General features: G+C 42.9%; 1 protein-coding gene across 1 annotated transcript; it reads right to left on the bottom strand.

The window, feature by feature from the left end:
• Positions 1 to 4,153: 4,153 nt before the first annotated feature.
• LOC147207477 (BTB/POZ domain-containing protein 1-like) lies at positions 4,154 to 14,385 on the bottom strand. Its single transcript, XM_086106724.1, has 8 exons — positions 13,850 to 14,385; positions 10,116 to 10,272; positions 9,355 to 9,460; positions 9,073 to 9,270; positions 8,707 to 8,836; positions 8,539 to 8,626; positions 7,601 to 7,747; positions 4,154 to 7,520 (listed from the first exon to the last, which is right to left on the bottom strand). Exons 1-8 carry the CDS (start codon positions 14,257 to 14,259, stop codon positions 7,362 to 7,364), a joined length of 1,395 nt encoding a protein of 464 aa, XP_085962850.1. The 5' UTR covers positions 14,260 to 14,385; the 3' UTR covers positions 4,154 to 7,361.
• Positions 14,386 to 14,387: the final 2 nt, after the last annotated feature.

The raw sequence follows: 14,387 nt of genomic DNA, 5'->3' as shown, positions 1-14,387 counted from the left end.
CTTACGATTGGTCCCATTACTATGACGAGTTGTATGTGGCACTTTTCAGTTCAATTCTGCCCCATACAGTCACAATGAAAACGATTCTCAACCTGTTTGCTCACATTCAGCGTGACTCTCACTCCTATATCGCTCCCGTTTTGGAGGCCAGCTTCATAAAAACAAACCAACCCAAAAAAAAGTTGCACTTCACTCATTTATTCAACCGCTTGTCGCCCCATTTCTCCCCATTGACTCTCACTATTTCGTGCAACTTATTTTTTCCTACCGCTCTACACCAACTTTTGCACTGTTAGCACTGGTGCTACCAACTTTTTCACTTGGTCACAACAGAACAGGATTTGGTCGCACGCTTTTTTTGATGTGGTACAGCATGTCCATATTTGCTAATGTCGAGTAATGTCAATTGGCATACCTTAGTTTCGTATGATCTAAAGATTGACAGTGACTCAAGATGTATTTGCAAAATATTTTGCTGTTCTAAGAACGCCGACTGGCTGTTTAGCCTTTCTCATGTCAGATACTGTGACACGCCTTCCTACTTGTTAGAAAGGTATCACTTGTGACCCTATTCAATGTCCATGACATTTTAATTAGTACGTCATTAATGCATTATGAGAGGTGGCGAGCGAGGAAAAACAGTCGAGAGAGCAGCGGCAGTAGCAAAAGGAGCCATAACAATCCCCTCGGCCTGTCTGGCAGCCTGTCAGACTTTGTGCGGCCTGTTGGGGATGATGCAAAGTGACAGCCGTGGAGACAGTGTGCTGGGGGCCATGTCCTTGGTGGAGACTACAATCATCGGTCCCTCCCCGACCCACGTCTAAAGTCACACACGCAAAACACACACCCCGCATGCAGCCCCTGCAGCACTCTGTGACCTACATCTGGTGTTGGAAAGTGCAGTGGGGGGTTAAGGTTGGTCCAGGCCAGTGCAGCGTTCACGCAGCATGTGACACGTGTGAATCGCAAAGTAGTTCTGCTCTGCGCTCTCCACTGAAATAAACACCCCCCAGCTTCCTATAGATGTATAGCAGCGAATAGAAGTGCGGTCAATCGTAAGGCTTTACACTCATGCATACTCTCGGACTAAAGAAGAAGACTTTTATTGCTTTGCTCGTTCGACTGCACTGTAAATTAATCATGCAGACGCTCAGGTCATCCGTGTAAAGACAGTGCTCTCTGCTTGTTAGTCTGATTATATCTGGGGGGGGGGGGGTATGCAGAATACGCACGCTATATTGGTCATTCCGGAAATGTCAGCATTTCATACTTTTTTGGGTTTTCAGAAAAGAGGGAAAGAAACCATCATATCATTTGATTTGTCCTTTACTCAACAGTAGGGTCGAGGTGGGTGAGATGCCCCCGTCCATAATTCCCTTCCTGATCACTAGATGGAGCCAATTTTAATCTCAGCTCTTTCCCTGTACCATAGCGGCCTTGTTAAACTTGAAATCAGAAGAACTCTTATTGAAGTAAATTGAATATTTTGAAACTACAAAATCAGCCTCTGTCTGTTTGTGTGTGTGTTTTAAGGATATGCCTACATAAACGTGTTTTTAAATATTAACGGGAATCTTGCAGAGGACACCAAATAACCCCCCCGAATATGTGAAACTGGAAAAGTATGACTTCGTGTTGTAGGGGGCATCTTCCTCTCGGGGAGTTGTTGTGGGAGCCTTCACCAGGCCATGGGGTAAGATGCCCCACAGACGAAGAACCATTCACGCTCACAATATCCATAAGATATCACTGATAAAACAAAATGATTAAAAAATTACAAGGAAGACAGACAAAATTAACAAAATCATACCGCAAAAAAGGGTACAATTTACCCAGTGGAAATGGCAATCAAAGGAAGCTAATCCTTGTTTTGGCCAATAAACTAAATCGGTGAGAATGCTTTCCACGTGATTCACCAGCTCAAGGGCCACTCCTGCTGTTAATCACACATTTCTATATACAGTATGTTCATATGTGAATTAATTAGTAGTCAGTCATCTATCATTAAAATACAGCATACATAACTCCTACCAGCTGGACACACGCACAACATGCCCCTGCACGTTAATGTTGCTGTGAAGTCAAATACATCTCATACCTAGAACATTTTGTACATCCTGTACAGTACATTCAAGGGGGGGCGGGGGGGGGGGGCAAATTGAGCAGAACTGAGTGCCGCTAATTAAAAATGAATACTTAAATGTATCAGGAAAGCCTCCACGCTGACACAAAACACTGGATGAATGTAAACAAATCAAAATAATCATCAGCCATTGAGGCTTTGATAAATTAAAAAAAAAATCAATTTCAGGTAACCTGAAAGTCATTTAGATTCTTAGATAGTAATTTAGATTCTTATGGAGAGGTTGTGGGCGCGAAATATTTTCTTCTTTGGGGGGGGGGGGGGGGGGGGGGTTAGAGAAGCACTGCCTTAAATGCAAGTGTCAATTAGTATGCTGTACTCAATAGCCTACAACCGGCTTCCTCAACTGGCGGACCGCGATCCACGACCGGACCGCCGACCTCCTCTGTCCGGGCCTCCTCTGTCCGGGCCCTCGGCAAATTGTATAAAATAATACATTATAAAGTGATTTTTACGTTATACATTTTATATTTTTGGACTATAATCTGCGCATTACCGCGATCGCTTGTTAAAATTATCCGTTTTAATATTTGCGTGCACGAACAGATGTATTGCAGAGGACGCAGCAGCGCGACTGTGTGTGTATAATGGCTGAGCAGGGCATGTCGGCGATAACGATGCGCTGATTGGCTCCTCTGAACTTAAGGTGTGCCCATACATAAGCGTCACGCATTCAAAATGGATGATTGTGTCAGGAAACAGACGCACGCGCGACCCCACATTCACATTGTGCTTACAACTTCAGCACAGGAGAGCCGCACACAGACAACTAGACAAGACGAATCGCGGGAGGTTTCGATTGTGTGCAGTTTTGCTCCGGTCTACCCGGGGATCTTTGCAGCTGTTTAACAGCAGAATACCGCAACATGGTAAATGAACATCCCAATGGAGTCCTCAAATAATATTTGCATGCCTCAGACATTGCATTCACCTTTAGTGGAAGAACAGCACTGCACATTCCTGTGCTCCCTTGTGTCAGTATTTAAAATGGTTCTTAACTCCTCTTCTGATATATTTTTCAGTGATTTCAGAGGGGATGTGAAAAGGGGAATTGTACAAATGAAAATAATATTTTTGTTTTCATGTTTAGTATTTATTTTGGTAAAATGAGTATTTTGTTTTGCTTTTGTTAAATTAAGGGGGAAAAAAGACAACTACTGTTTAACAAAGTTAAAGTAAAAATGTCATTTCCCTAAAAGGGCTATTTCTATTATTAAGCAGGCACAACATAACAAAATAAAAGAGTTCCTCTGCCTCAACACAATACCTCTCATTATTTGCCGTGTACTGGCAAAGTGAATAATTGTTATTTTCATGCACCCCATTATTGGTTGGTTGTGAGGAGTGTTGATTTGTATAAGCTTGGCTTGACCATACTAAATTGGCATATAGCCCTGCTCCCCATGACCGCCGTGCATGGGACCGGACCTTGGTCTTATAAATAAAAAAAGAAAAGTGGATTTTTGAATGGTCACAAATTCACATTTTATAGACACGTTATCTTTCTATTGTTTTGACAATAGTTGTTTAAAGTTCAATGTGGCCCACTGCTAACTTTGAGCAACTGCTCCTCCAAAGGTCTCAGTTGACATTGATTAATAATGATACAGTGATGACATTAAATGCACCCAGGATAAATCATCTTGGCCCTCTTCCCTCCACCATACAGAAAATAAGAATGTTGCTAATGTAGGACCACTGTCGTCATTTTTGCTTGTCTCTTTTTTTTTTTTTTTTTTTGGAAAAATAGTTGCGAGATGGGACAAAAAAGGCGCTAAATATAGCAAACACGTCAGTAAGTTGGCAACACTGCAGACACAAGTCTACATGTATGCAAATAAAAGCGCAACTTTCAAAATAGAAGCAGTACACTGGGTCTTGCCAATGGATAGATGGCCGTGTCTGTATGATTAAAAGAAAGAGAGAAAAGGAAAGAAAAAAAATAGACGGGATAACATAAAAAGCCATCTCATAGGGAGCTACAGTAAACACATTTTTTCAAGTCTGTAATACAAAATGAAGCTGTTCTTTTAATTTCAAAGAAGTGCCAAGCAAACATGTATGAATTACAGCAGGTAACAGTAACAAAGTTACACAAAACACGCTGAGTTGATGGAAGCAGTACGTAGCATGTACATATACTTACAGACATAAGTACATTTGCATATATTGTATCCTTTTGCAAAGAACTCAGCAAAGATATATGGAAAGCTGTTTTAGCATTTCTTCAGAATCCTTGATATACAGCTTACAGGGTATCTCTGACGGCCCCATTCAAGGTATTGATGGGGAAACGGCGCAATCTTGTCAAGTTTGATGCATATCTGGTGTTGCCATCTTTGTGTCTAGTCTTGCATTCGCCAAAACAGCATGGCTGCAATACCCCTGGCTTATTTTAATGCAAGGTGCCATGCTTGGAACGGCCTTGACGGGGCCTTACCTTGCACCCAACAGTTGCTATTGAGGGATACGCCAGATCGTTATTGTTGTCATATAAAGTCCTTAGGGGCTGGAGTCATACCTCAATCGCCATTTGTTAACCATTTAACCCCTGAATCCACACAAATGGATTACTACCGGAATTGTACTTTTACTGAAAAACATGGCATACAGTCCAAAAAAATGTAACCCCCAATTTTATCAAGATAGTAAATGAGGTACTTTTTTAGTGCTTTATCTGTGTGTGTGTGTGTATAACTCGATTCAGGAACTGCTCAATTGGTGTTTTTTTCTCCACTGTCCAATTTGAGTCACCTCTAATTCGTGTTTGGCCCCAATGCTTATGCTTAATTTTTCACTTGTTATTGAGATGTCCACATGCTTTGCATTCCACCATGATAGCGCACAGGTACTGCCAAACGGCAATATTCTATTAATATCAATATTGATCCAGCCTCACCTTTCAATGACACTACGTCATGACTTTGCCTCCTGCAGACCAAGAGGGAGCAAGTACCAATCCAATTGCAATGACGTTGGGACATTCTGTTAAACATAATAAAAGCAGAATACATTTGCAATTGGATGTTCAACCTATATTTAATTAAATGCACTACAAAGACAAGATATTTAATGTTCCATTGTTTTCAGCAAACAACCATTCACTTTGAATTTTATGGCTGCAACACGTTGCAAAAAATCTGGGACAGGTGGCTAAAAAGACTGAGTAAGTTGAGGAATGCTCATCAAATACTGGAGCTGTTTGGAACATCCCACAGGTGAAGAGGCTATTTGGGGAACAGCTGGGTGCCATGATTAAATATAAAAGGAGCTTCCCCGAATTGCTCAGTCAATCACAAGTAAAGTTGGGGTGAAGTTTGCCTCTTTGTGAACAACTGCGAGGAAAATCGTGAAGCGGTTTCAGGGCAATGTTCCTCAACGTGCAATTGCAAGGAATTTAGGGATGCAAGAGACAAGGCCGAAAACCAACATTGAACGTCCGTGGCCTTCGATCCCTCAGTCGACACTGCATCAAACTCCAATGTCAATGTGTAAAGGATATCACCACCAAGGATCAGGGACCACATCAGAAAATCAAAGTCAATATAGTTTGGCACTACATCCGTAAGTGCAACTTAAAACTCTACTGTGCAAAGCAGCAGTCATTTACCAAGTCCCAGACTTCTCTGGGCCCAAGCCCATCCAAGATGGACTGATGCAAAGTGGAAAAGTGTTCCATGGTCGGATGAGTTCATATTTCAAATTGTTTTCGGAAATTGTGGACGTCGTGTCCTCCAGGCCAAAGAGGGAAAGAACCATATGGGCTGTTATGGCAAAGTTCAAAAGCCAGCATCTGTGATGGTATGGGGCTGTGTTAGTGCCAATGGCATGAGAAACCATTCTCATGCTGAGAGGTACATACAAGTTTTGGAGACACATATGCTGCCATCCTAGTTTGTTTTGGCAAGACAATGCCAAACAATATTATGCATGTGTTACAACAGCATGGCAACATAGTCAAAGAGGGCAGGTAAAAGGAGTGCAGGTACTAGGCTGGCCTGCCTGCAGTACAAACCTGTCTCCCACTGAAAATGTGTGGCACGTTATGAAGCGTAAAATACGTCAACGGAGACAGTTGAACAGCTGAAGCTGTACATCAAGCAAGAATAGGAAAGAATTCCACCTACAAAGCTTCAACAATGAGTGTCCTCAGTTCCAAAACGTTTTTTTGAACGTTGTTAAAAGGTGATGTAACACAGTGGTAAACAATACAATGTCCTAGTTTTTTTGGGACATCTTGCAGTCATGAAATTCAGTTAATGATGATTTGCCAAAACAATTAACTTAGTCAATTTGAACATCTTGTTTTGCTGCCACGGCGTCTTGGACAGAAATGTCCCGCGAGTTATTATGAGCTTGCTTTATACAACCAGTATAACCAAAATGTGTTTGGATTCACTTTTTCTTGATGAACCATGTTTATTTTTTCATCTGACAACCAAAGGCACCCTTTAAGGTCAATGTACTAGTACGCCCTTTATTGTCACTAATATGCCAATTTTAAACAATACAATACACCCTGATTTATATAGCGCTTTCACAACAGCCGCAGCAGTAACAAAGCGTTTTACAAAACAGTTAACACATGTTACAAATACTATTTTTGGGGGGGGGGGGGGGTGACTGATATTGGAAGACTCCATAAGAACCCAATTCCTTAAAATAAGGCCTATATTTTTCTTTTTTCTAACTGTTTAAAAAATTCCATAAAAAGTTTAATAACAAAAAAAATAAGGCCTATATCGGCCCGATACGGATACCTGGTATTGGTACTCGCCGATTCCTACTATTGGGGACAAAGCCCGAACTAGTCCTTCAACCCTGAGCTGGATATCAAGGAATATCAAATAAATGCTCAAACGGCTTTCCAGAACAACTGAAAGTGTGGTGTTGGTGACAACTGGTGGCTGACTCTGAAGCTTGAGTCATGCAAGACTAACAAGAGCACTAGCAGCTTGTGGGGGACAACATTCGCTTGTTTGCCTCCAGCTAAGTCTGCAGTCTTTATTAGATGGAGAACATTTGCTTTTTCTCATCATTTACATATTTACATCTAATAACATTGAAGCAGGAAGTAGCATTTTTTTTTAACCTCTGTCGCATGGAACAATCTTTGTGTCTGTGCATTTCGCAATAAACAAGCTGCCACTCAGTGTTCATTCCCTGGGATTACGAAGCACAAAACGATTCAAGCGATGCGAAGTCTTCCGATGTCAATCTATGTATAGTAAATAATTTCTGGTATCTGTCCGTCCTCTACCGAGGTACCGTTATTGTTTCCGGGGGATTTGAAAAAGACAAATGTTGTCTTAGTCCCTGTTGCTGACTCCTGGGTGACTTTCTTCAACCCCTTCGTGCCATAGTGGGAGTCAGGTCCCTGAATAAAAAATGAACAAACATGATGAATCTTCACTGGTTGTTTGGCAGTTGAAAATTGATGTTGGAAAGGCGTCTCACCTTTAAGGTGGCGCATGCAGTATAGCTGACATTAGGAAGGATTTCCACAGGCTCTGTGAACATTACTCTGAAGGTGTTTGATGTGCCGTCACAACTGAATCCTGTGTCGTTCTGGCCCACAGTGAGGTGTTTGTCGCTCTCCATTATCTACCAAAACAACCACCCCCAAAAAAACCCAGCAACAAGCTCAGTATTTTTTCCAGTGAATAACGGATGGAAAAAAAAAAGGGTGAATAGGGAACTGTGAAAATGTCAAACTGCGAATATGCAGGGGTTCACTGTAAAACATAGTGAAGTGTTCCAACAGTGCTGCAAAGTAACAGGTTTGATATTTTGAATCAAATTGCTGGTTGATTGTTGATTAGAGTTAAATTTCCATGGCAAATTAAGCGGGGGAAATTTTGGAAATATTCCCAATTTTAAACAGTCCATAAGAATTGAAAAGAAATTGTGAATTGAAATGATGTGTTTTCACCTCATCTTAAAGGGATGTCCATATGAATATATTAAGGATTCATGTCTTGAATCAAATGAGGCAAAACGAAGTGTGCTGCTACTAAACAGCTATTTGAGTGAGTCCCCACTTGTTTGTAGAAATATGTCCTTCGGAACATTAAAATTGTACATTGTGTATGAACCATTGTCAAACTAAAGCGGAAATAACGAAGGCGACAGATGGGAATAAATATGACATTTAATCAGCATTAACTCACTCAGCGAGAACGCAGATGACATTTTACTACATTGTCAGGAAGGCGATTTTACGACTGGAAGTTATGTTTATCAAAGGTGAAGTGTGTCCGTTGCGGTTTATTTCGGGCACTGTGTAATGCATGCATTTCATACTAAAAATTCTAGCGCCCAGACTCCAAACTGCCAACACATTGCGTCACGTGTCATGCCAATGACATCACGCATTAAAAACACGACAGCGTTACCTGTATGTTGACCTGATAGTCCGTGTGTCCATGGATGGAACCGTACAGACCAAAGCCCACAATGGATATTCGTCTACTGACGTTGAATCTAAAGAGACATTGATCGAAGCAGTTGTCTACTAACTGGTCAAGCTCGCATTTATTACATTGACCGTGTTGTCATCTCACCGGATTCTGTCACTGGTACCGCTGTAGCCCCATCGACTCTCGACATGCTGAAATCTATTAATGCTGCATTCTTCTCCACGGAGGCAGCAGCGGGGCCTGTCATTGTTGCTGGGGCGCGGTTTGGGGTTTGCTTAAAGGTGTAAAAAAACAAACAAACACATTTCACACCCCCTGATTGAACACATTTCCAGACGAGGCACTTGTTGCGCAAGAAAGAATATGACGCCTGGACACACCAGGAACATGATCAACATTGATGTACTTTTAGATTTGAACTGAGAAAAAAAACATATGTCTTGTATTGTATCACATTACATGGTACATGTGTGCTCAAAACAGTGGCCAGTGAGTATGTACTTAGCTTACCTGTAGGAAACTTCTCCACACTCATGAGCGGGAAGCGGATGAGCGGTAGGGCTTTTCCAAGTACCTTCTGTTTGTTCTCCGAGGTGGCCGGAAGCTGTTGTCTGCTGCACTCGGCTTCGGCCCAGTGTACCACAGCCTCAAAGAGACGATTCTCCCTGATGTTCAACGTGTCTCTTTCGAGAACTGCGCAGAGTGTGTCTACAGCACACAAAATCATAATTAAGTCTTCCCAGAACAAGCAACACTTGTTGGAAACGTTACTTTGGTAGAAAGCTTGCTTACCAAGGTCAATACCAGTGAACCCCTCTGTATTTACTGCCTCTGCAGTGCTTTTGTCTATGGTGTCCAAACAGAGGCTGGAAATCTGAGGGTCATCAAATAACCTTGCCTGGAAACACAAGAGTATCGTACATTTATTTTTCGATACATCAAACCTGTAAACAGGGGGGGAAAAAACATCTTGAACCTGCTTTTGATAATTTACCATTCATGTTTAAATTGTATTCAGGTTTCATACACTTTCAAAATTTCTATTCAAGCATTCAAGTACAATTTTCAGGGCTTTCCAACACATCTGAGGTGCATGCATATTCAAACTGGAAAGTTATATTCTGTAATAGCAGGTGCAGTGGACTTGTTCATGAAACAACATATGACAGATGACATGTTTTATGTCAGGCTGTCTTAGTATTGACAAGAAATAGTTGCAATAAAGTCAGTGTGGCGAAGTTCAGTTCTCCCTGAGTGATGGTGTGAGTGTGAATGGCTGTTGGTCTCTATGAGCCCTGTGATTGACTGGCAACCAGTCCAAGGTCTTCCCCACCTGTAGCCCAGTCAGGTGTGATCAATTTTCAGTCTCCCTCAAAATTCATAAAATTAGCAATCTGTCTCAAATTTTCAGGGAAAATGCCTCCAAAACTCTAGAATATGACAAAACGTTACACTACTAACTGCAGCCATGAATGTCTGCATAACATTTGTCAAGAAAATGGACTTTAAGCTTGGTCATGTGACAAGTACATTCAGAAAATGAAAGCATGAACCTGCGTGAGGAACATGAATGCGTTGTCTGCTTTCAGGTGCTTGCTGACAAACTCCACACAGTGAGTGGCCAGAGCGGGGACAGCGTATTTCTTGGCTATGTTCAGAGTGGACATCACAGTTCCTGGACCAATGTGAACATCATCCGAATACAAGAACCTGTGCAAAAGAACAGAGAAAACTTTGCAGTGATCAACGCGCACAACAGTCTCACAATTTCTTTTTTAAAACTGTTCGTTATAACTGGAACAAAACAGCGGTGGGCAGAGGTACCATCTCCATATGAGATAGGGCTGCAACTATGAAATATTTTTAGAAGTGATTATTCTAACAATTATCCTGTCAATTAATCAGACATAAATAGCATTATGAACCCTTTCAGGGACAGCGGTTACTACAGTGGACAGCTTATTGTGTTATGAGGTTACAGGGCGCCTGAAAGGCTTAAACAACAAAATGCACATGTGAGATGCAAGTATTATTTTTGTCAACTGGGGGTCAACCATCCTTCCACTCTCCTGTCTGTGACTTAGGGTGTGTGTGTGTGGTTTAAAAAAGCGAGGCCTGGCCTGGCCTGGTGAATGCCGTGGGAGTCAACAAATGAGAGTGTAGCGCTGGCTATTGTGAGGTCAGATTTGCGGCTGGCTGTTAACTGGCTCACCATTCGCCAGTCTGCATGTTGACTGCTTTGGCTTCACTTGTGGCGACAGCAAACACGGACGTGACGGTTATAAGAAACCTTTATTAGTCTCGCAATGGAGAAATTCCCAATTCACAGCAACAAAGTTATGAAAGGAAGAAGTAGAACAACAAAATATAGGAGCTGCTGGAAAGGCAGCCACTCACGCGGCGCCATTTTGAAGTCAAAATAACAAAAATAACAACACAACACATAGGACACAGACAGTCGTGCAATCTTCACCACTTTTCTGCATACACTTTGTCGTCTGAAGCAGTTATAGATGAAAGAGGAGAGGATCAAAGTGTCCTTTCACCAGTGGATCAGAGACGTCATGCTGAAAATGTGCACACGTCTGCTACAAGCTAAGTTTTGAAAGCAAACACGAAGCTGTAGCGTCCATTGACGAAAAGAGATTACCGGTAGTTCACTTCTCCTGTCCCACGTAATCCGCTTCAAACCCCAAGCCGCGACTCCCAGTTCCAAATCCGCATCGGCGCTCCGCGCTAACGCTCCTTTCTTCTCACCGTCGGCTCCTCAAGACTTGCATCCATCCAGCCGCAGACCGTTCAACAGCACCGATCTCTCCGCTGAACAAAGCGGGGCTGTGAAAAATGCTGCCCATTACAGGCGCAAGACACAAGCGCCCTGGGACTGTCCAGCAACGACAGTCAAATGGCGCCGACATTCCTCCCAGTCAAAAACAGTGCTGGTATACCCATGCTGTCGAGAAGGCGCAACCACCAAGCACAGTCTCCTCCTTGATGAATGTTGTGGCCAAAAAATGCTGAAAAAAGTCCACATCAGGTCCACACGACGTAACAACAAACACAAAGTGACAAAACAAACACAAAAACAACAAAAAAAGCAAGGCTCATGAGAGCACTTGCTGACGGCTGCCTACTCGGGCGCCATCTTACGTGTTTATTTTGAAACTATTTGCTCAATTAAGCGATTACAAGCGCACCAGCGGCTGTGTCTATCCTTTACCAATCTCTTTTTCGTCAATGGATGGTACAGCTTCGTGTTTGCTTTCAAAACTTAGCTTGTAGCAGACGTGTGCACATTTTCAGCATGACGTCTCTGATCCACTGGTGAAAGGACACTTTGATCCTCTCCTCTTTCATCTATAACTGCTTCAGACAACAAAGTGTATGCAGAAAAGTGGTGAAGATTGCACGACTGTCTGTGTCCTATGTGTTGTGTTGTGTTATTTTTGTTATTTTGACTTCAAAATGGCGCCGCGTGAGTGGCTGCCTTTCCAGCAGCTCCTATATTTTGTTGTTCTACTTCTTCCTTTCATAACTTTGCTGCTGTGAATCGGGAATTTCTCCATTGTGAGATTAATAAAGTTTTCTTATCTTATCTTACCACTTGTGGAGGCTGGGGGGCATGAAAATAATGTTGGTAGGCTATGTAAAATTAGCCAACCTCGATACCTTGGGATGGAGGTAGTAGACATGCTGTTAGGTTACGTTAGCGTAAGGGATGCCAGCTTGAGCCTCTCTCCTCGAAACCTGAAAAGAGGGCATTGGCAGCCCAAGCTTTTACCTCAGCTCAGCGGTGAGCGCTCTGTGTTTCCAAGCCGGTGACGCGATGGAAGCTCGGGTTCAATCCCCATGTATGCCGCAGGGTAAAGATGGCAACTGTTATATTAGTTCTGCTTTGCAGTCGCCTTACTGCAATTAGAATGTATTGTTTAAGCATGACAACTTTGACATTCTCTGTTTTTTGCGAGCTCTTCTCTTTGCTACAATTTAATTTTATATGGAGTAGTGCATGAGTCCAAACATTAGTTAGTGTGGAAAAATGATCACTGCAAAGCTTTGAGGCAGAAATAAGTGGTAGTTTTTCTTCCACTTGTTTTGTCACAAATTCCTCAAGTTTCAGCCTTAGTTTTGAATAAATGTCTGAAATTCAAAATGAAACTAAGACGGCACAGATAGAATTACGTAGTCAGGCACTATTTGTTTCCTATCTATATCTGAAGGACACTTCTATGTCTTTCAGAGGAGAGGGGGGGGATCAGACCGGACTGAGAAGACAGGTGTTTTGACAGAAACGATAGAGGCCATTGATTACAAAGTGGAAACATAAGCACTAAACACGAAGGTGGCTTGTGACACCACTTACAAAGCTCTCCTTTCATCTTATCCCAGGCCCATTAATACCAGTCATAGTCGGACCCACGGCGACAACTTGAAAGTCCACTCTGATGACTTTCCCATTAGGACTCGTGAACAACATCCGACTTCACTGATCCCAAAGTTGTAAACGACATGATAGAGGATCAACAGAAAACTGCCAGTATACGTTCCATCCATCTTGCTTACTTATTTATTGTTCAGCCCTTATTTCGATGAGAGTCGCTGGAGCCCATCCCAGCTGACTTTGGTCGAGAGGCGGGGTGCAACCCTGGACCGGTCACCAGCCAATCACAGGGCACATGCAGAGAAACATTCACACCAATAGAGAATTTGCTAAACTGTATTATTGCGTTGTCACAGTACTTGTACTCTGTCTATGACATTGCCTGTCATATGTCCATTTGAACACTCGATGGTGGTATTCAAAGTTGCTTTGCGTAATGAAAATTGCAAGTATTTACACTTGTTGTTTTATTTTAGCTCTGTTTTATCATTTTATCACCACATTGGTGATCCCTAGATTAAGGAAATCAGAAAGTATTCATTCACATTTGAGAGGCTGAAATCAGAAGATATTTGCTTTTTAAAATAACAGTTAAAAGTATTTTTGCTCCCTGCGGGACAGAATTGTTTTCAGTCTTGCCACATTAATTATCTGGTTACCTATACTTTGTTGTTCTGGTGTTTTACCTCAACCTGAGTTGAATTAGCAGCTTTTAAAAATCTATGCACCAGTTGAATGAGACAGGACAAAAGTTGCATTATTGTTATTGTTATTTTTGCAATTTGTTTCATCTCCACTCTGGAAGGAAAAGCGACGCCCCTGCGAATACTGCGAAAGGCGGTGGGGAACGGGGCAACGGGGAACCCCTCTAAACACAACTTCACCACCTGTGCCTCGTCTACCCACCTGAGCAACGACAGAAAAGCTGCTGGGTCGGTGTCAGGAAGCTCTATCTCGGCCGTGGTGGTCGCCATCCCCCCGTTGAACATGGCATCGAAAACGCCGCTGCCAGCGGCCAAGACGAATTTATGGGCCGGGATCCTCTGCGTTTGTCCGTCTTTCCCCACGACAAACCTGACGTCGCTAAGCAGTTCATTGTTGAGGAGGTAAGACAAGCGCTCCTTCAGGGAGCTCTTCGTCGCCTGCCAGTTGTATACGCCGGGCTCCCGGTGAACGGCGAGCACTGGCGGAGAGGCGGACGGGCCGAGAGCGGCGGTCGGGGCATTGGAGAGCGCCACCCGAGCTCCACTCTGAGCCGAGCTGGACTCTTGGACGTCATGGTTTGACGCCGAGCCGCCGCCGCCAACGGTCGCCATAGACGCACGGACGTTCCCAAGTCAGAACCGCGTTACATGTATTTGATTTGGTTACGTCATTGCCATTACACTTTGATGTCCAGCCACCAGCTATCTTTGAGGCTAGCTAGCCTCTGTTGCGTCGCTCA

This window comes from Hippocampus guttulatus, chromosome 3 (assembly GCF_054856545.1).
Source record: "Hippocampus guttulatus isolate MCC_2025c chromosome 3, RoL_Hgut_1.0, whole genome shotgun sequence".
In the NCBI taxonomy this organism is placed as follows: domain Eukaryota; kingdom Metazoa; phylum Chordata; class Actinopteri; order Syngnathiformes; family Syngnathidae; genus Hippocampus; species Hippocampus guttulatus.
The sequence above is the reverse complement of the archived record's forward strand: the minus strand, read 5'-3'. Positions and strand labels throughout refer to the sequence as shown.

Bases quoted from the DNA above. Each gene is read 5' to 3' on its own strand.
- LOC147207477 (XM_086106724.1), bottom strand. From the start codon at position 14,259: ATGGCGACCGTTGGCGGCGGCGGCTCGGCGTCAAACCATGACGTCCAA. The intron at 9,271-9,354 runs GTAAGCAAGCTT...TGTGTGCTGTAG, and splicing joins GTTCACTGGTATTGACCTTG to ACACACTCTGCGCAGTTCTC. The intron at 7,521-7,600 runs GTGAGACGCCTT...TTTTTTATTCAG, and splicing joins CTGCATGCGCCACCTTAAAG to GGACCTGACTCCCACTATGG.